Source organism: Phoenix dactylifera, chromosome 6 (assembly GCF_051530095.1).
Source record: "Phoenix dactylifera cultivar Ajwa chromosome 6, Ajwa_hap1_PhDact_Kaust_v1.1, whole genome shotgun sequence".
Lineage (NCBI taxonomy): Eukaryota > Viridiplantae > Streptophyta > Magnoliopsida > Arecales > Arecaceae > Phoenix > Phoenix dactylifera.
Genome location: NC_143195.1, coordinates 32,798,822 through 32,819,953, shown reverse-complemented (window position 1 = coordinate 32,819,953; position 21,132 = coordinate 32,798,822). Strand labels below are relative to the sequence as shown.

The following is a 21,132-nucleotide window of genomic DNA, read 5'->3' as shown; positions in this document are numbered from 1 at the left end:
AGATGGTCTTTGTTTGTTGGCTCTTTATTGTCCCTATTAGTCCTACAACATTGGTTTTTTTGCAGGACGATGGTAGCTTGAATTATTTAAATATCATGCCTGAGGATACATGAGAAATGTATTCTTTTAAATATCGGATTATTATAAATAAACTATTATTATTATTTTTATATCATATAAATAATTTATTCGTTAACAAAAAAATTATGGAAGGGTATTAAAGTAGTATTATGTGTGTGTATGTGTACATATATGCATATATTGGATTGAGGTTACATCTTTCGCGCAAGTAAGAATCCAATGTTGGATCAGGCGATCAGCCAGTGCACACATCTCAAAGTTCTCCTCAAGCTATCCACTTCTTTCCATCCCCAACCCGTTGGCATAAGTTCGAAGAAAACCAACAGGAGAAAATAACCCTGAACTTCTAGCCACTGTTGCAAGAAAACAAGATCCCTCAGGCGAGTCGGTTCCTCCCCTCCCTTCTTCTAAAGAAGAGATGGTAAGCGTGCGGGGGGTCTTTCTTCCCGCAAATCCACTCAAAGGCGCCAATCTTGCGCAGTAACAAGGATAGATTCTCAAGCCTCGGGAACTTTGCAGCCATGCATAGATTGCTCTGCTTCTTCCCCTCCAAATCGAACCCCCTCGGAAATCCCTTCTCGAAAACCACCTCGCCCTTCCGAAATCTCCCTCTATTCCTCACCGAAAACCCTACCCGCTCACCGCTCCGGCCAGCCACTGGCTTCGGACTCCGTCCGAGCGTCCCAATCCCTCCGAACCGATCCTCTCTATCTCGATTTCATCCAGCTAGCATCAATTTGGCGAGTTTCATCCATTCAACCAGAGGAACGAGGAGGTTCAGCGGAGAATCGGGCGGCCGGGAGGCTCTGCACTACGATGTGGTTATCGTCGGGGCGGGGCCCGCGGGGCTGTCGGCGGCGATACGGCTCAAGCAGCTGTGCCGGGAGAGGAACACCGATCTCTCGGTCTGTGTCTTAGAGAAGGGCTCCGAAGTGGGTACGGCTTCCTTTTTGGCTTTTGTTATTGATCAAAAGAAGAAGGCTGGAATCTTTTTTCTTGTGGAATCTTTTTTCTTGTTCTTTTACCTGCTCGAATCAATCCCCTAGATGCTGCTCTTTAAAGATCAAAACACACTAAAATTGAAATGGGATGATAAAGATATTATCTTTCTTTATTTGATCTTAGAACACATGTTTTTTGGGCTGATAATGGCTTGGCTTATGGAAGTAGTATTCTTGTATTAGCTTTTCTAAGGTAAGTTTTAGGTGTCGCAACCTTTATCTTTTGTAATTTGGACAATTTCAAGGAATATTGCTTTTGTTATAGTTACCCTAGGTGATGATTCCCAAGATGGAGATGCTGAGCCATCTTGGCTGTTGTAGATTGATCAGCAAGTAAAATGGGATTACTGACGAGTCAAGTTATGAGAAGGAATTTAGCAACCATGATATTGCCTTTATTAGAGCCAGTCACAAGTCAGACCTATTTTGGTTGTACAATCATGTTTTGACTTGACAGCAAGAAAGAATGAACCAGGTGTTATTTGTAAAATGGACTTTGACAAGGTCCACGACTTTGGATAGAAATGGTAGGAATATGTACCTTTTTGGTTTCCTAGTTTCTCTACTTTCTATTATATTCTTTTCCTTAATCCATACCACCATAAAATTTATGCTTACTGTGAGCAATTATATATTTAAACATGGATCCATAGTGAGCGGAAGTTAAATGTCTTCATTATCTTTAAGATTAAATTGAAAACTTTGATAGATTTTGTGCCTTGGTAACAATATTTCGTTTACGTGCACAAAACTGATGCGTAGGAGATCTACCTGGTTTCCTAACTGTTAAACTAGATATACATTTGTTAACTCATTTCTTGACAGCTTAATCATTTGGGTTAATTAGTTAACTAACATGGTATCAGAGACAAGTTTCTTGTAGTTTGTGAGTACTTACCCTTTTTAAGCAAATTATTTATTTAATCAACCTGGTTGTCATCTTGTTCTTGTTTCATTCTCCACGTGCATGATCTGGGCTGCACATGAAGGAGGAAAGGAGTGGGGTGTTAAGCCTAATATACATTGTTGGCTCATTCCCTAACAGCTTTAAGTTTTGTACTCTAGTGGTTAGTTAACATTCTCTGCATCAATGCCTTGACCCTAACCGAAAGTTTCATATATTTATTACTTTGTTATCTGGGTTCATATAGTACACCAGGCTCCACCTTTACTATTTGCAGCATTATACTTCTTTAAGTCATTTGGAGAGTAAGAATTAGTGAACCAAAATAAACTAAAATAGAAAAGGAAAACTGAACAGATAAATGAAGAGTATTAGGAATTCAACCTTGGGTGGAGCTTAGCGAATCTTTACTTAATCACATCAGTTCCACTCTCATTTCATCAGAGACCATTTGATCCTCAGGCCATTGCAACTACTTATCAATCTACATGTAAGACACACTGGGCACACACACACACACACACACACACACACACAGAGAGAGAGAGAGAGAGAGAGAGAGAGAGAGAGAGAGAGACCATCTGACTGCCCAGATCACCTATGTTTTTTGTACATTGTCCCATTACCAAGGTGGTGACAATATGCATAATTCCACATTGTGGTAGCACCTGCTTACATTTGTCCAATGTTTTTTAAATCCTTGCTGAGTTGCTGTACCTGTTGGCAGTTATATTCCACCTGCTTTTGTTAATTACAGTTTTTCTTCTCAGCTCCTTTTTGTTCCTTACTTAAAATGCTTCTCCTTGCCCTGCTAGTGTTCATGTGTTATGTGCTCTCCACCTTACACATCCTTTGCCTTTTACGCATGGCACTAAAATAAACATGGATGAGCAGAAAAAAATTTACTTTACTATCAAGACGGATAATTTGATATTTTCAGTGAAAGCTGAATTTGGATGAGAACATCAACTGCAATTCAAATTCCTATAATCTACTCTCTTTAAACAAGTCACTAAGCTTTACTGAAGCTTATTTTTACATACTCTGCTGCCATCGAATTCCAGATCTTTCTTTCTAATGACAAATGCTAATTTTTTTCCAGGTGCTCATATCATATCAGGGAATGTCTTTGAGCCTCGTGCATTGGATGAACTGATGCCTCGTTGGAGAGATGAGGGGGTCTGTGCTGTTTGTATTATCACATAGCTATATCATTTAATGTTATAACTAGTTATCTGCATATCTAAAGTCATTATAGGCTGTAGTATGCAGTTATTGTTCTACCTGATGGTCGGATCAGAAATTCTAGGAAAATGAACATTGAATGCAACATCAAGATTTTGGTAAATTTATTTTTAAATCATCTAACCATGTTATTGGAGATTGCTGCAGCTGAAACTATATATGATCAAACAGTGGGAGCTGCATAGCAGAAACAACCCAAGTAGTATTTGGTAAAACTCAATGAGCAAATATTGAAATAAATGATCTTTTTCATAAGGTCATATATCTACTCATATACATTTTTAGAGGATTCATACATGAGCAAGATAGTGCATTTAGTAGTAGGTGTAGCCAAAACAAACTCAAAAGTATACAGTGGGTTTCTGGGTGCTTCAAACGCCAAACCTAATAATGAAATGCTTAGGCTATGCTACAAGTCTTAAAAATTTTAAATGAAGAATGTAAGAAGGGGTTTGAAGCAACATAAAGGTGGCGTTATGGTCTTTGCATTGAACAGAAAAAAAAAAAACATAATGTAGTAACATGACAAAATCCTGCAATCAGAATATATTTAGGTTAAAAGATATTAGCAAAGACAAGTTGGGTCGTAGAAAACATCGTGTATGAATCAGAATGGGCATGGTGGAAACCTGAGTCCCATGGGGAAGTTTTGTAAATCCATCTCAGATGTGTTCTCCTCAACATCTGAAGCACCTGTGGCTGGGAGAGAAGGTGAATGTTCTACCAACCTGTTTAGATAAAGAAGAACATGAGATGCCCTGGCCAAACCTTATCTTGAAGCACTAGGTTAAAGATAATAGTCCTGCAGATTTTGATGCTTACTGTTGACCAAAGTCCAAACTGCTAGATTCTAATGATAATTTGATGAAATTTGTTGGTAGAAGGATTGCGACCGTTTAGGTGAACTCTAAAATTGTGAAAAGATGGACTGGTTTATTGCAATATATCTCCTAGATTTTCACGAGTATGTCGAGAGCTTGCTTTTCTTTGATGCATTAAAATTGAGGACTAAGCATCAGACTACGTGCACTATTCTGAATAGTGCATAAAAGTATAACACCATGTAGATACTATCAAGGAACACTGTGATTAAGACCCAAGATGTGGGTATGTGCATTAATTTGTCAAATGATGATTTGTGTACATGAGCATACAACGTGTATACATACAGCATACAGTGATATACAAACATGTGTAACACTTCATGTTCCTTTTTTATCATAGAAAAATGATTATCCTCTTTTACTGTTGAATCTTTTTCTCATAATAGATATGAAATTTTCATAGTTTAAATAGTTAAAAAATGTTGCTTCTTATCTATCTATCTGTTGTTCTGTAGGCCCCAATTGAAGTTCCTGTTTCTCATGACAAGTTTTGGCTTCTTACAGAGAATCGTGCATTGTCACTTCCATCCCCTTTCGATAATAAGGGAAACTATGTGATAAGGTAAATAACCATTTATATTATATAGGCAGAGATATGTTGATGTGTCAAATGTTCTGCTTACTATACTCTCATGTGTTAGGGCTGCCATCTGGAATTGTCTTTCCTGTTAAATATTTTATTCTTTCTTATTTCTTTTTATTTTGATTGTAAAAAGAGGTCAGTAGTCTTGGCTTCATATTTTAAATTTAGTTAGGATCATATTTATAACAACTACTACAAACTGTTTACCTCCTTTTATGGATTGGAGATAAGTTTATAACTACGCATTGAGATGCACATTCTCACGTATCAGTGTTATTTTCAGAAATGTTTCCAAAAACGAAAAATGATTCTCTAGAATAGTTTCTCCTGGTGTTCCTTTTATTGAGACAAAAGAAACCATAACTTCGTAGAGGCTTTTGAAAATCTATCAGAGGAAGCAGCATCCTGTATAAATACAAGAAGGGGCTTTAAGTTCAACGCAGCTTGCACTAGAAAAGCAATGTTCTTCTCAGCCGCCTATAATGTGGCACTAAGACTGCACTTATATACTATTCTAAAACCCCGGTGTATGTTACAATTTTTTTAAGCACTTGGAATTATTGGAAATCATCAACTTCAAGGGGGAAACAAGTTCTTAGCCATGCCTTTATTGAAGAGCCTTGAGTTCCATTTGTCTAAAATACTTTCTGCTTTGGGTGATCTTACTAAGATTGCACTCGTAATAGGCATAAAAGTTGGCAATAGGAAGACCTTAAAAAGAAGATAAAAGTAACAATCAATGTTAAGGTTCTTGCCATGTGCTTAGGTAATGATACCAAGTGGCAACAAGACCATCGTATGAGGTAGGTAGGCAAATGAAGGGATGCATGGAGGAGAACATTAAAAGAAAGTGAGCTCTTATGACAAACATTAGAAATAGTATAAAAACTTGAGAAATGCCTAGAGCATCTAGATAGACAGTAACTGGGTACAATATGTGAGAGGATGTAAATAAGGTGGAAGGCTTGATACAAGGTCCGTGGCTAATTGATTAAGGAGTGGATGGATGAAAAAACTCTGAAAGTAGAAGCTCGCTAAATAAGAGTGATGGTTTGGAACGTCATGCCACAGTATACGAACACCTAGAGGAAAGGGAATTATTACTTGTTGATACAACGAGACATATAGTAGTTTGGGGAGAACATGAACTTTCACCAAGAGGGAGAAAAATGGAACAAGTATAGTACAAGTGCAAAGATATGCATAGGGAGATAGATACCGTCAAAGTTTTTGCAGCAAACAGGAATAGAGGGCTGTTTGATTGATTACATAGATAGAGTTGAGAGGGAAAACAGAAATGAAAATGGCAGAACATAAGCAATTTCATGAATTCGACTTCCTCTCAGAAGCAATCTTGTAGTGTGCCGCAAGGAGTTTACAAGTCATGATCCCATACTTTTCTTATAAAATTCATAGTTCAAAGTTGTAAACGGTGCACTGGTAGAGCTAGGTGATTTGTGTACCACGTGTCTTCAGCTTTTGAAGTATATGTGCTTTGGCAATCCACTTACTGTATCTTGAAAACGGAATCTAACTAGGTTTAATCAGACTTTTTCTTGAAGTAATTCTTTTGTAGATGATGAAAAGAGCTGCAGAAAGATCCTAGTCATGCAAACTGAGGACTCTGAAACTGGAGATGCCGATCATTAGTTATTTCAAATTATTTTTCGACAAACATTTGATGAAGCTTTTTTTTTTAACGAGGATCACATTCTTTCTTCAATTGTTCTTTGTTTTGATCTTTGTTAGTAAGTGTCAATGTTCAAATAAACTCATCCTTTTTAGATTAACTTCTCTTTGCAGTTTGAGCCAGCTGGTTTGTTGGATGTCAACTAAAGCTGAGGAGTTGGGTGTAGAAATTTATCCAGGTTTTGCTGCTAGTGAGGTATTAGAATTAGTTGCCTCATAGTAATTAAAATGTGGAAGAATTATGTTTTATTTCTAAATTTGATAATTGGACAGATTCTGTATGATGAAAATGACAAGGTTGTTGGAGTTGCAACTAATGATGTGGGTGTTGCTAAAGATGGTTCAAAAAAGGAAACTTTTCAACGTGGAGTAGAGCTGAAAGGCATGCATTCTTAGCATATTTTCTTTTAAAAATTTTTTCTGGACCTTTCATGTGAATGATATAAATTTGGGAACCTACTATCCTAGAGATGCCCTTTGAATCTTTGATGTACCCTTAATCAATTTACAAATGATGTGACAAGTTTCGGAAGATGCACTAGACTATTTTCAATGCTCTAAGATGGCCCATCAGATATTCAGATATACCAGGCAGCCTCTTCAGGCTTTCATATTGAAATATTCTGGGCCTGCTGCAATGCTACTTTTGGCTTGATCCATTGCAGTTAATTTATCTTGTATTGTTCAGTTCCTTGTAGATATCATCCAATAGATCAGCAAACGTAGAAAGAAGAAGACATTCACAAGTCTTGCTTTTTTTCCTGATAACTTAATTGCCTGTGCTGTTGGTTGTATTTCAGCATATTCATGTTGCTGAACTTTGATGAGGACTCCATTATTTATTCAATTGTACAGGTTTTTTGACTGATTATGGTTTTCTTTAACTATTTTTCCTTTCCTGTTGTACACTATCCAAATCCTTGATTGCAAATATTTTCTGCTGGTGTAAATTGGACATCCTTTAAGTACTTTATGTACTTGTTTATTGACTTGTTTTCGAGTTTAGTAGCTGTGGCCTAGGTTTTATCTGCAATTGCACAGGTCTAAGCTTTAGTCCTTGGCACTTCTCTCTTCCTTTCTTTGGATGGATCCAAAAGGGGGGAAAAAGATTTGAACTCAGAACACTCCATATACTTTTGTGTTCATTATCTTCATTTAGTACCTTTCCTCAAATATCCTTTCAAATTTAACTATTAATTCGTTCGATGTATTTATTGTATTCATGGTCAATGAGTTGTGAAATGTTATGCAGGACATATTACACTCCTTGCTGAAGGCTGTCGAGGTTCCTTATCAGAGGTTTACTGAAGTCTATTTTAATTGATGAGTTTCTTTTCATTTTTAATTGAAGTCTACTTTAATCGTTAATAGCTGCTGTTGAGTTTCTTTATCATTTTTTTGGAGTGATTTTGCATTACCATTATTACTGACCTTTTCTCTTTATTTTTGTTTATAGAAAATTATAAGAGATTATAAACTACGAGACAAAGGACAAGGACAACATCAAACCTATGCTATTGGAATAAAAGAGGTAATTCATATTCTACTTTCATTTTATAGTCTTAACTGCTAGAGAGCCACTGCAAAGCAGTATTCCTCTGTGATTATGCTTATTTGGGTTTAAAGTGTCTTTACTGTTCGGGCATTATCATGCTATTTTTCGTTTTCTGACCTTAGGGAATTTGAGTAGTTTAATTAGCCAAAAGACCAATACTAGAAAACATTGATTTTAATTTCACCATGCATTAGGGGTGACTTGGAGGTGTGGGCCTTGGTGCACATAAGGTTGCTTCATTATGACTTGGGTGTCATGGGTTGGAAACATGAAAACAGCCTCTCTATATGCAGGGGTGAGGCTGCATACTTTTCACACTCCCCAGACCCCACAGTGGAGGAAACCTTGTGCATTAAGACATCCTTTTTATTAGAATCAACTTAGATTTGTTTATATGTGTCCTTGTGGTGAACGATTTCCCATGGTCTACAACCAGTTTCTTAGATGTGGTATTTTGCTGAGGAAACATGTATGATTGAACTTTGCAGAGTGCTTGTATCTTTAAATTTGTTAGTTTGATCCATAATGATAAGTTGGTTGTGGTTTGGCTGTGACTAAAAAATATATAATTATCAATGATGAGAAAAAGATTACCATGTTTATTCTGGGTGCTACACAGCTAGGTAATCTTGAATTAACCAGTACAAGATGGCCATTTTATAGTTGAAAATATTGTTTAATTTAAATGTGATTTAGGTTCCTTATTGCTGCCTCCTCTTCCGAACAAAGCACACAAAATATTGCTACAGATGTGGCATTGAGATGTAAAACTAAAAGGGTCAAATTCCTGTAAGAGTTTCTTGTTCCCATTTCGAACTGTCATGATTGTTACCTCACTGTTGTTTCTTTTCTGTTGCAACTTGAAGCTCTAATTGTTTAGCCACCAATATTTTTGTTATAGAAATGGTCTTTTTGTTTATCAGTGTGGATTAGCATCTTCTGTGTGTTAGATGATTGTAAAAGTGATTTGAAATTTCATTTAACATTAGTGGATTTGGTGTTGAGGTCTGGGAAATTGAGGAAGGGAAGCATGTACCAGGATCTGTGCTACACACAATAGGATGGCCATTGGATATGAAGACATATGGAGGATCTTTTTTATACCACATGAACAATAGGCAGGTAATTTTGGTCTTTCATTGTTGTTTTGTTCTATTTCAAAGAAGAATTTGAGATTTCAAAAGCTACTTGTGCAAACCACAAGTTTTTCCATTTCTTGAAGTAAGTTTAACCTTCTTGCAGCATTTTTGGTAATTGATGAACAGCAGTTAATTTGACCTTGACAATGTAAACCTGGAGCAGTTTCTGAGTCTGCTTTCTTGTCTTCACATTCCATTATGTTGTAAATCAATTGTCATAAAATCTCACCTTTTTTTGTACCTACAAGAAACAGAACAAATTTTTGCCAAAGAAAATTTTATGAATTTCTTTTTAGGAACTGAGTTAGTACACAGGCAAGTAAGCACTTCATTAGACAAAAAGGATCGAAACAGATTTTTATGATGTAGAGAATTGACAAAAAGATCAGGCCTTCTGCCTTACTACCTTAGTTGCCAAGGTCGAAAAAAGAGATGTGATAATGTGTTGATAATGTAAGGTCCATCTCTGTCAAATGGATTCCAAAATTCACATCATAAATAATGAGTTATCATCATTGAAGGGCTTTTTCTCCTTTTTTTAATTTTTTATTTTTGTGCATTCATGAGTATTTCTCTTTCTTTCATTAAATATCATATTCTTGTAGTTTGTATTTATTATAATATATTTATTCTATTCTATTGTTTTTTTCTGTTTTGGCTTGGCTATCCCACCTAGGCGAGCCATCCCCTTTTATGAAATAAAATGGGCTAGGCCAAACGAATAAAGGAACAAATTTATTCAACAAGCAAAAAAAGAGAGATGAAGTTCTGACCATCTGTCAGAGGAAAAAGAATGAATTGATCTTGTAGGATTCCCGAGAAATTTGAGCAGAGACGATCAAATCCGTTTAAGAAAGACTTTCTGATCGGTTGGTCGCATTGCAGGAAAAGTCATGCTCAAACAAAGCTCCTACCATGCCTATAGATACTCGTACAACACCTCCTATGTATAGATTTGCACCTTACCTTTTATACAGTTAGATATAAAATTATCAATCTTTGAAACAGGGATTAAAGTGGTGGATCTTTTAGCTTTTTATCATTGTGGAGGAAAAATCAGACAATTTGGGGAAGCTAAAGTGGGTAAATAATTGCTGCTGTTGGATTTTTAATGGAATCTCCAACTAAAAAAGAATGGAAAAACTTCTAGCTATGCTACTGGCTCTGCAGGATCCGCTAGGTATCAAATTGCTTGCTTCAGTTGAGATCCAGATTCTATGAGTAGTGATCGAGAGCCTGACCCTGCCGTTCGTGAGTGTGACCTAAGGTCCTAAACCTTCGTGATCCATATATGCCATAAGCAAAGCAAGCACCAATACTAGAGTCGGTTGTTCCAGATTGAGAACCAGCCTTAATAGCAATAGAGGCAAGGATGGCAAGAGCAAAGCAAGTAGCAGACCTAGCAATAGATCCAATCTTAGATTGAGCCAGTAGTTGATTTGTACCTAGTATCAACACCAATAGGAGCAGAAGTAGCTAATACATAAAAAGAATGCACCAGTTACATACCCACTTGTGGGCCTGAACCATAAGCTAGGGTTGCTGGAGCAGTGCAAGAAGCATATCCATATGTTATTCCAATCAAAGAACTAGTAGTAGATCCCTCCGTACAAATTGCATTATTGGTGCTAGTCCTTTATTCAATTGAAGAACGAAGAACCAGTTGACTATTCCTTAAGCATAATGCTTGAATATCAGCTCATAGGTGCAGGAATGTCAATTTACTGTTTGATTGTCTGGTATTCACTGTTACAGTGAATAACTGACCCCACATTGTATGGTTGCATTCGTTCTGGGTCTAGGGATGTTAGTAAATAAGCTTTTGCATATGAAACCTTGCTTCTGGTTATCAGGGTGAACTTGTTGATTTGGGTTTTCTATTTGGTAAAATAAGAAACTCTGAGTGGTGTAACACGTAGTCGATATCTTGTTATGTTCTTTTCATATAATTTTGTTGATGCTTAGTTTTCTACATACCCAGGGAAGTTAGAATCTTTGCTGTCTGGGAAATGTTGTTTGTGCATACTCCTAGTCATTAGTTTGCTCCTAAAGAAACTATACTGCATTCATGTAGTTGACGGAAATCTGCGTCGGCCCATGTGTATTCTAATAGTTAGACTTTTCTTTCCTGAATTGAAAATATATGCAGTATCAAGTTTGAGAGAGTGTAAATGCAAAAGCAAGACTGTCTTCTAGGTTTAGTAGCAGTTTATCCCAGGTGCTTTATACTTCGGCTTCAGTATATTCTCATTTGTGCTTACTTGTATTTCATGGTTCTGTTTCTTGTAAGTTGCTGCTTCACATAACTTATTACTTGAAAAGAGGATTGCTAAGTATGTATGGGTTTGTAAAATATGACACTCATTCTAAATTCTAGAAGATTCATTAGAGTGACATCAGAATGTGCTTTTGTTCATATTTTGGAGTTATTTAGGCCTTTAGTTTTCTTTTCTTACTTGTTCTATGTGTATGGTTCATGTGACAATTGGCTGATAACTAAATTACATTTCGTGGTGAATATGCAGATATCTATTGGACTGGTTATTGCCTTAAATTATCAGAATCCTTATCTGAGCCCTTTTGATGAATTCCAGGTAACTAACTGCATAAAGAATATGGTTGCCAGCTTTTGTCCTTGTGACTAATAGGGGTGTTGATAGGCTGGGCTTGTGCCAAGCATTGGTCACTGGATCTCAAACTTAAAGCTTAATCACGGTCCAGAACCATGAAAATTATTCAGAGCAAGAGCTGGACACAAAATGTACCTCCAAATAGATGCCTGGTTCAAGCCCAGGTCCTGTTGAACTTATTTTGAATCCTCCGCTATTAGCCTATCACTAATATAAGAAGAATTTGATGTAAATCATATAGGCACTCCACTTCTTGCATGTATATTTGCATTGTTTTCATGCTGCTATTACTTTTGGATAAAGGGTGTATACATAAGATCTCTATACATGCTATAATTTATGTAAATATTTATTGGTATTCTCATGGTGCGTTAGACCTGATGGCCAGGTCTAGACCAGCCTACTATTAAATTTGCCACAAACTGGTGTGGCCCTGCTTAGCATCCATTATATGTAACCTAAGCTGTTGATTACTGCCTGGATTATGGGACCATGCGTAGTGTAAACAGATATGAAATTAATGTTAGCTTGCAGACCCTATGTGATTTGGTTTTGCTACAATCTATCCTCTAATTTCAACATTCTTATCTTTGAGAAATCTATGATTTGCTTTTATTTCTTCTTGCATATGGTGTGCATGTCTTGAACTTCTAGGCTATGTTATATGGTTAGGCTTTTCCATGGGGTTTGCTTGCTATCTTTACTTGTTGATTTCTCACTTTGTGATGGAAAAAGATACAATAATGGTATAATTTTGGTGATAATGTTGGTTGGAGCAAAAACCATATTTTTTGAATGCTAATTTATGTTTGGATATAATTCTTTTTTTTCCTTTGATTAGTCTTTTTGTAACTCGAAGAATTTCTTGTGATGAAGGGATATTTATCATGTTTAGAATATGGTCTCGATGTGGTTGGATATATTGAATTGGTTTGAAACAAGGGTTTAAGTGCTGCTAGCATGGGGCATGCTAGCTAGTGGTTGGCATGTCAAGTACCAATGTTATGCTAGAAAGAAAACTTAGACTCAAAACTTTGAGAAGACTGCCCTTATAACTGGGCTTATATTTTTCTTTTTTTTTTTCCTTTTCCCTGGTGTCTTGGTAGCAACTGGCTGCATGTCTTTTGGATCGAGGATCTGGATTGGTCAGGTCACGATTCCTTCACTTGCTCCAAGAATGCTGTCACTTTTTTCTCTCCCTATGCTTTTATAAGGTATTGGGGGCACATGATGGTCTAGCAGAACTGCTGATATTTCTGATAAAAAAGACTGCTTTCTTTACCTATTACATTTCTCATCCATATTCTTTTACTACCTAGAGTAGAAGGTACGAGTGAGGTCAGTTGTCGTAAGATCAAACCAAAGTGAATTAATTTTTTTTTTTAATCAAAGTTTTAAAGAAATAGGACCGACCATTTCATGTGGATTTTATGGTAATGCTGATATTGGTCCAACGTGGTATGGTGTTGGTCGACACGAATTGATGTAAGCTAGCACTTAAATCGTGTTCTAAAATATTAAAAACAAAGGCCATATGCTCTTTATAGCTTTAAAGGAGAAGTAAAAAAATTGAAACTAATTATCTTATCATAAGCCATTTTCGCTTCCATAGATCTTGGATAATAGGATATGTAATCCTCAAAGCAATTCATTTTTTAGTTCATTTAGTTTCTTATATATTGTAGTTATACATTGTTTACCTTAGAAAACATCTCCATTGCTGATCTCAAGCTTGGATTAAAAAGGTGGAATGTTGATATTAGGTTGACAGCTAGTTGTAAAAACATATCAAATTGTGATGAGGTAGATCCAAATTTTGTGCCCATGAATGCAAGAGCATTCCCAATTTTATGCAATGCACCACCACTTAACTTGATTGTCTTGAGAAGTGGAAAGGGTTGTCTAGATCATTGCTTATATAGCAGCATGCCATAATGGGATCCAGTTATGGTGATAGATAAGCAAGGATTGGCAAATTGCCACTTGTAAGGGATGCTCTACAATGCAATGTTTGCCATACCGCCCCAAACTGCTTGGTCTTGGGTGGACCAACCCGTACCGGGTGATAATTGATACAAAAACACTATTTGGATCGCTATAGGCCCTCAACCGGCCCTACCGACCCATACCAAGTTGAATCATACCGCATTGTTTGGTATCACCCAAAGTCAAGGTGTGTACTGTACTGTATTTCAGGTGGTACTGTGATAGATATGATACAAGATGCGTACTGTACCGTACCAAACAGATAACGTACCTGTATGGTACCCAATATTTAGATTGCAGACCTTGTTAAAATGTAACCCAATTGTAGTTTTGGGTATTTTCTAGTAGTGATATGGCACAATGGTGGCCAATTGGAGTGATAAGGAGATGAGCAATTGTGTCATGTGGAGCAAAAATATGCAAAAAAAGGTTATTTACACAAAAGAAGGGGATTAGATTTATTATTTGGAATGCTGGAACTTCAATTGGAAAGAGTAGATAAATAGTATATACAATGATATGGAGAAGAATCAATATTGCTCGTTTTCAGGAAATCAAATGGAAATGTGGACCCTCTAGGGTTATTGGTGAGGATTATGTACTTTTATGTGTAAGGAAGGATAAAAGATTTGGAATGGTAATGGATAGAGAAATGAAAGATAAACTTGTAGATGTGAAAACAATGACCTATAGATTAATAGCTATTAAGTTACTTTTAGATGAGGAGATTATTAATGTAGTAGCACCTACGCACCGCAAATAGGCTTGATGAGAATTAGAAGGCAGTTTAGGCAGGAGATTGATATATTAATGCAGGGCATTCCATAGGGTGAAAGATAATTGTAGGTGGTGACTTTTATGGGCATGTAGGGCAGATTGTTATGGGGTTTGAGAGAGTACATGTGGATGTGACTTTGGTGATAGGAATATAATGGGAGATTCAATTCTTGAATTTGCAATATCTTCTGATTTAACAATTGTAAAAATATGATTTAGGAAGCAGGATGAACATTTAATAACCTTTAATACTGGATCAAATTTGTAATCATAAGAATGCTTTTTATATATATAGAGAACAGAGTGATCAACATGCAAAGATTGTATGCTGATACCATGAGAAATTGATCACACAACATAGGCTAGTACAATTAGATGTACATATTAAGTGAAAAAAAGAAGAAATACTAATAAATAACTAATAATAAGATGGTGAATTTAAAAAGGGAAAATGCTAAATCTTTTAGGGATGAACTATTAAAGGAGATTAAGAATTGAACTAAGTAGAATGTGAGACCAGATGGCTGATTTTATTAGAAGGGTAGGTAGAGAGTTCTTGGGGAGTTGAAAGATAAAATATGTACACTCATACACAAAAAAACTTTGGTCATGGAATGATGAGGTACAATGTAAAGAAGACTTGCTTTATTAATGGAGAAGATATCAAAAACTTTGAAAGATATATAAAGGCTAAAGAAAATGCATAAAGGCTGGTAAGGCTAAATAAATTAAGGGTATAGATCTAAATTCGAGCCTGCCAGCTGCATAAAAGCTCTAATTTTAATCTTTTTGTAGTCAAATGCCTTTTACCATCTTCTGACCCCTTGCGTCTATGCTATATACATCAGTCCACCTTAATTGGATCTTCACCAATCACTCTTGATCCTTAAGTCTATGACCACTGTGGGTAGCTACTTGTTTTCATGTTTCCATGGAATAACTCTTGCATCAGGAAATTGAAATCATGAAAACTTGTTTGTCTTAAGAATTAAAATTTGTGATAGACGTTGGTTTTAATTATGTTTTGCTGTATTCTAGAAATTTAAGCACCACCCTGCCATCAAATCACTTTTGGAAGGTGGAAGTGTTCTCCAGTATGGTGCCCGCGCTCTGAATGAAGGGGGTTTTCAGGTAAATCATTCGTTATTAGTAATTAGATTTATTTGCTAGAATGAAATCCATCGGATTATAAAATATCAAGGTCTGTCTTTTATTTGAACCAGCCATTATTGACAAATTACTTTGTAAGCAGACTATTGTGAAAATTTCACATTCATTGATTAATGTTAACAATTAAATCTGTCATCTGTTCTCAACTATTTTTTTACTTGTACTTACTATCCAAACCTAAAGCAATTGACCAAATAATTTGACTATTGATATAAATTAGTGTTTTTCATGTACAAAACAAGGTTTGCTGTACTAGTACTGGGCACTGTATCGGTAGCTTAATGGTATGATACATGTTGGTATGCCCTCGTACTAACATATGGTATGCTGCTGCAGGTGGGATAATAGCGTGCCATGTGTTGGTGCCAGCCATATCAAGCCCCTGTACTATAACGGTATTGGGTGGTACATCGTGGTACAGCAAACCTTGATACAGAGTAACCACTTGATTGATGGACCTGAGCAGAATAGTCTTCTCTGTGGCTGGTTAAAATAAGTGTCAGACTGTGAGATGCATAATGGCCAGTGATCTACTTTTGCTGTCCTTCATTTCTTCATGTCACATCACTGAGACATAACTATCACATTTGTAAATTCCAGTCAATACCAAATCCAGTTTTTCCAGGAGGAGCAATTATTGGATGCTCTGCAGGCTATCTAAATGTGCCTAAAATAAAAGGAACACATACTGCCATGAAATCAGGTTTTGCTTTCATTTCTGTTCTTCCAAACATTTTAGCATGGATTTGTATGTTGCCATATATGTTATATTTTGGGCACTGTGTTTGAGAGTTCAATAAGAGGTGCTTATTTGTCAATTAAATATCGATGTGCACTGACCTTGTCATCAGTTCCACTATAAATCAACATCCATGCTTTTGCCTGCATCCTTCTAGAGTGTACATTTATCATTTGTCTAAAAATAATTTATTCAAATACAGACTTCTTTGTCCTGCAGGTATGCTGGCAGCAGAAGCAGCTTTTAATGTTCTAGTTGCAGGAGCACAAATGGAAATGTATTGGGACAGTTTGAAAAAGTCATGGATTTGGGAGGAGCTCTTCAGATCCCGGAATTATCGACCAGTAAGTAATGCATCTATGTTCATTTTGTTTGCAGCATCTGCACTGGTTATAATTCTGTAGAATTAACAGTTCAGGCAAAGCATGATAACCAACTTATGCAGTTACCTTATTTGATTTTTTACTGATATATCTAGTGCCTTATTTCCATTTTTTCCAGGCATTTGAGTATGGGCTTATGCCTGGTTTGGCCTTTTCTGCACTGGAGCGGTGAAGTCCAACTTCATAATGGCGGATATTAGCCTTGTTTTATTTGCTTCTTGAATGCAGATTTTTGTTCATTATCTGACATTACTATTGTGTATCAGCTATGTTTTTAGAGGAAGATTGCCTTTGACACTGAAGCATGGAAAACCTGATCATGAAGCCACAGATGTGAGGATCAACTGCTTCCAAAGCTATGATTTTCCACTAGAGAATCTTTTGATATGTAGATTTTCTATTGAAAACTAATGAAGAAACTTGCACATTTGCAGATTGCCAGTGTGCATACTCCGATTCAGTATCCAAGGCCAGACGGACAAGTATCCTTTGATGTGCCAACTTCACTGTACAGGTTAAACCATCAACTTGACCATGGAAGCTAGTGATTTTCCTTTATATCTATGTACATGTGCATCAACATGCATGTATGGAAGGCATGCACATACTTGTGCATTCCAATTTTCCCGTTTATCATCTAACTGCGGCAAAATGATATTGCACTTCTAGCTTTCACTACTACTTATAGGTGTAGATGTGATTTACTAATTAGATACTTGGTCTTCTTTCAGTTGTTCGCAACATGTGCTTTGTTGGTGCTGGCTCATGAACTGATGATCTTAACACATTCCTATTCCACTTTTACCATGTGATACCTACTTTCATTTGAGAATTGCCATTAAGAGAATTGACTATGGGCATAGCAAGCTCCATTGACTCACCCAAGAGCCTTCATATTATATGTATGCTGCCTGCTCTCATTGTCTTGTGAAGCCTGACAATTAGATTTTAAGCAATGGCAAATTAGAACTACCTATTTTAAGTAATTTAAGCGCTAACAGGGTATTCATTCCACACAGTTTATTATGAGGACCACACAGGTCAGGTATATCCTTAGGTGTATTTTGCTACCAGTATTTGGCAACTCCTCTCATCCTAGCTCATCCGACGAGGCCATCAGCCAGTGTAGTCAGGTTTTTAAGCCTGAAATGTGGGGAGTCCTGCTAGGATAGCTAGAAAATTTTCCAAGAATGGTGGTGGAGTTATGCTCTCTTGAATTGGAGATAGCTAACTCATTGATATTTTCTCAACCACTCCCAACCAGTTAATGGCTTATATAGCATGTAGTGGCAACACCAGATGAATTTTTCTCTGACATTGTATCTTATCTAGTATAGCCAAGTCCTTAAGCACATTATGCAAGTATGTTATTTTGCAATATTTGTTGCTATTATGTCTTAATTCTTTGCTTCCTTACTAGTTTCATGTGAGCTGACTCGCAGGAGTAACACAAATCACGAACATGATCAGCCTGTTCATCTTCGTCTGAGGGATCCTGCAATACCTGAACGAGTAAATCTACCACTATATGCTGGACCAGAGTCGCGCTATTGCCCAGCTCGTGTATATGAGTAAGATTGTGAGGATATAGTATTGTTTCCACCTATGTTTATTTAGAAAACCACGAAGTTATTTATGGGACTGAACAACAAAAAAAGATCATCAAGTAAAACCGATAAGTGAAGAACTTTTTGTTAATTATTCTTAAGATCATTTTTTTCCCTTTCTTTCTGTCTCAACAAAGGTATGTCCCTGATGACAAACATGGTCTGAAGCTCCACATCAATGCTCAAAATTGCCTTCATTGTAAGGTACTTCCTTTTCCGTTGAATTACCGTCATGAAATTTTTCATACATAATCACAAGGATGGCCAATTTGTGGGACTACATGAATTGTGCTGTGTTGCTTTTCTAGTGTCCATGGTGCATCATGACTAAAAGTTTTTGGGGGTTCAAAAATTATCACACATGGCTCGTGCCAATACTTTTATTTTTTATTTGTTTCGATGTTGTGATGCTGAGTTAACAAGTCTGGTTGCTCTTTAGGAGATTGTTGGAACGTGACTCTGTGATGTTCTTATGTCTAAAAAACCCAATAAATTCAATAAAACCTGCATAGTCTTTATGGTATACACTTTTTCCAGCTTTGGATATATGTCATGTTAGACAAAAGTATCGACATTTAGAAGCCAGTTGGATTCAGTGTTGCATATATAAATGTGGTGGTGGATGTCTCCCGTTTAACAACTGCAAGCACCAACCATTGACTACTTTTTGGAACCGTTAGCTAGGTTCTAAATATATTTTATTGTTTCCTAGCTCATCACATTTTGCATTTCCTTGTTACCATCAGTGAATTTGTCACTGCTACATACACAATGTTGCTCACATGTAACCTAATCAGTTACTTATGCCGTCTTGTTTGCTGATTTTGCAGGCCTGTGATATTAAGGATCCGAAGCAAAACATAGAGTGGACAGTGCCTGAAGGCGGTGGTGGTCCTGGGTATACAACCATGTAGAGTTCATTAAAATTGTAGCATGAATAAGTTCCTTTTTGTATTAACCTAAGTCCAATTAGGGCCCATCTGATCATGCTTTTTGTTTTCAAAAAAAAAAGAAACTGAAGAATAAAAACGTACTGGACCGGGCAACCCATATGATGAAACTCCTTTGTTTTTTAAACTTTTTGCAAAATCCTAGTAACTTTGGGAGCAGAGAGCTGTGGCTTTCAAAAATAGCTGAAGTTTTGTGCAAATACTCTCTGCTGCATCAATTTCCACGTGGAAATGCTGTCAGCTGCATCGATTTCCATGGAGAATTTGACTAATTTGTGGAGAAATAAAGATACAAAACTAGCAACGGTGCCAAACAGGGTCTTAAAATTTCTCTCTCTAAACGGGAGGGGGTAGCTAAAGTTACACCAGCGCTGTTGTTTCATTTTTTCTCTCTTCAAAATGACTGTCCAAAAGTAGAGATGAAGGGGATTAAGCCTGAGCCCTTGCATATACTATCAGTGGGTTTGTGCATACTACTGCCGTTGAGCTCTTAGGCGCTATAACAGTAGGCTCAATTAATTGAACCTAATTAATCTTTATTAAGGGCAAGTACTGTGTGAAAGCAGCAAGCGGCATTGGGTGCTAGTATATTTATATTTATATTTATTTTATTTAATGAATACAGGTATGAACCAGAATGTTAGTTGGATGCAAAAATATATATTCAAATTTGGTTTAAACAAATATGGATATAAATCAGATAATTAAACTTTATGATTATAGAATAAACGATTTTACGAAGTGAATAATAAATTAAGTTAATAACAGATTAATATGGTCATTTATTTTTGGTGTTATATAAAATTAAATAGTGCTACAAATAAAGTCGGATATGGATCAGATAGTTATTTATTCATATGTATATTTATTTTTTTTAACGGATATAATATAGATATAAATATTAGTAAGATGTTTAAATTTGTACTTATATTTGGATAGATTTGGATATAAAAATAAATATTAGGTAACTATAAAAACCTGGCTTCAAAGAAGCAATTGTACTTTTTTGTTTATAATATTCGGTAACCAAGTAATGGGACTTTAATTTGCTCCCCATCTAAGGGTTATTACAATGTAAGATTTTATTTTACAAGGTCTTCAGCTTCAAGGAGGGAAGCTTGTACTAAGCCATCTTAAGTTAGATCTCCTTGCTCACGGTTGTCAATCCACTCGGGACCAACCTTTTTCTTTTCTCCGACTTCACTTTTGAATGACTAAGATGGAAAGCAATCACATACCTCTCACCATATCAAAGTACTTCCTCTCTCATAAGACCGTGTGACTTTGAACCAAACTCTTCAAAACTTCATGGAATCCTAGCTATTCTAATTTTCTAATTCACAATTCTATATGTATCGATCATTGTAGGAATTTTGTACATCTCTGTTAGAAAACTTGGGACCTCGGCTGTCCCTATAAATATATTACGCCCTTGTTCCTCTCTCTTCAATCCCTATCTTTGCAAGCCCAAAAATCTAGCTTTTCCTCATGCCTGGCAAGATCCAGGCAAAACTCCTCCAAAAGCAGCTCAAGGAGCTTCTCCTTATGTCGACTTCATCGACGAGAACCATATCTTTGAGTGGAAGGTCGCCATCATTATGAAGTTTCCACCTAGCTATCCTAACATGATGCCTGAGATTATCTTCACATCAGAAATGTGGCATCCCAATGTGTATATCGACGAGTGCATGTGCATGTCCATTTTGCATGCACTTAGCGATGACCCATATGGCTACGTGCTCGCCAACGAGCAATGGTCGCCTATGTACATTGTCATGACGATAATTCTAAGCATCAGCACCACGCTCT

General features: G+C 36.5%; 1 protein-coding gene across 3 annotated transcripts; it reads left to right on the top strand.

The window, feature by feature from the left end:
* Positions 1 to 378: 378 nt before the first annotated feature.
* Positions 379 to 19,450, top strand: ETFQO (electron-transfer flavoprotein:ubiquinone oxidoreductase). 3 transcript variants are annotated; one of them, XR_005511938.2, is made up of 18 exons: positions 379 to 1,017; positions 3,089 to 3,165; positions 4,571 to 4,677; positions 6,502 to 6,583; positions 6,661 to 6,769; positions 7,640 to 7,686; positions 7,844 to 7,918; positions 8,948 to 9,064; positions 11,607 to 11,675; positions 15,513 to 15,605; positions 16,245 to 16,347; positions 16,603 to 16,727; positions 16,885 to 16,934; positions 17,033 to 17,099; positions 17,201 to 17,280; positions 18,209 to 18,345; positions 18,511 to 18,577; positions 19,204 to 19,450. XR_005511938.2 is itself a non-coding variant. In XM_039126589.2 (18 exons), exons 1-18 carry the CDS (start codon positions 603 to 605, stop codon positions 19,285 to 19,287), a joined length of 1,896 nt encoding a protein of 631 aa, XP_038982517.2. In that variant the 5' UTR covers positions 379 to 602; the 3' UTR covers positions 19,288 to 19,450. The 3 variants fall into 3 exon arrangements, 2 of the variants coding, with proteins under 2 accessions (XP_038982517.2, XP_038982518.2); XM_039126589.2 differs by having other exon boundaries at positions 18,209 to 18,337; XM_039126590.2 differs by having other exon boundaries at positions 452 to 1,017; positions 4,620 to 4,677; positions 18,209 to 18,337.
* Positions 19,451 to 21,132: the final 1,682 nt, after the last annotated feature.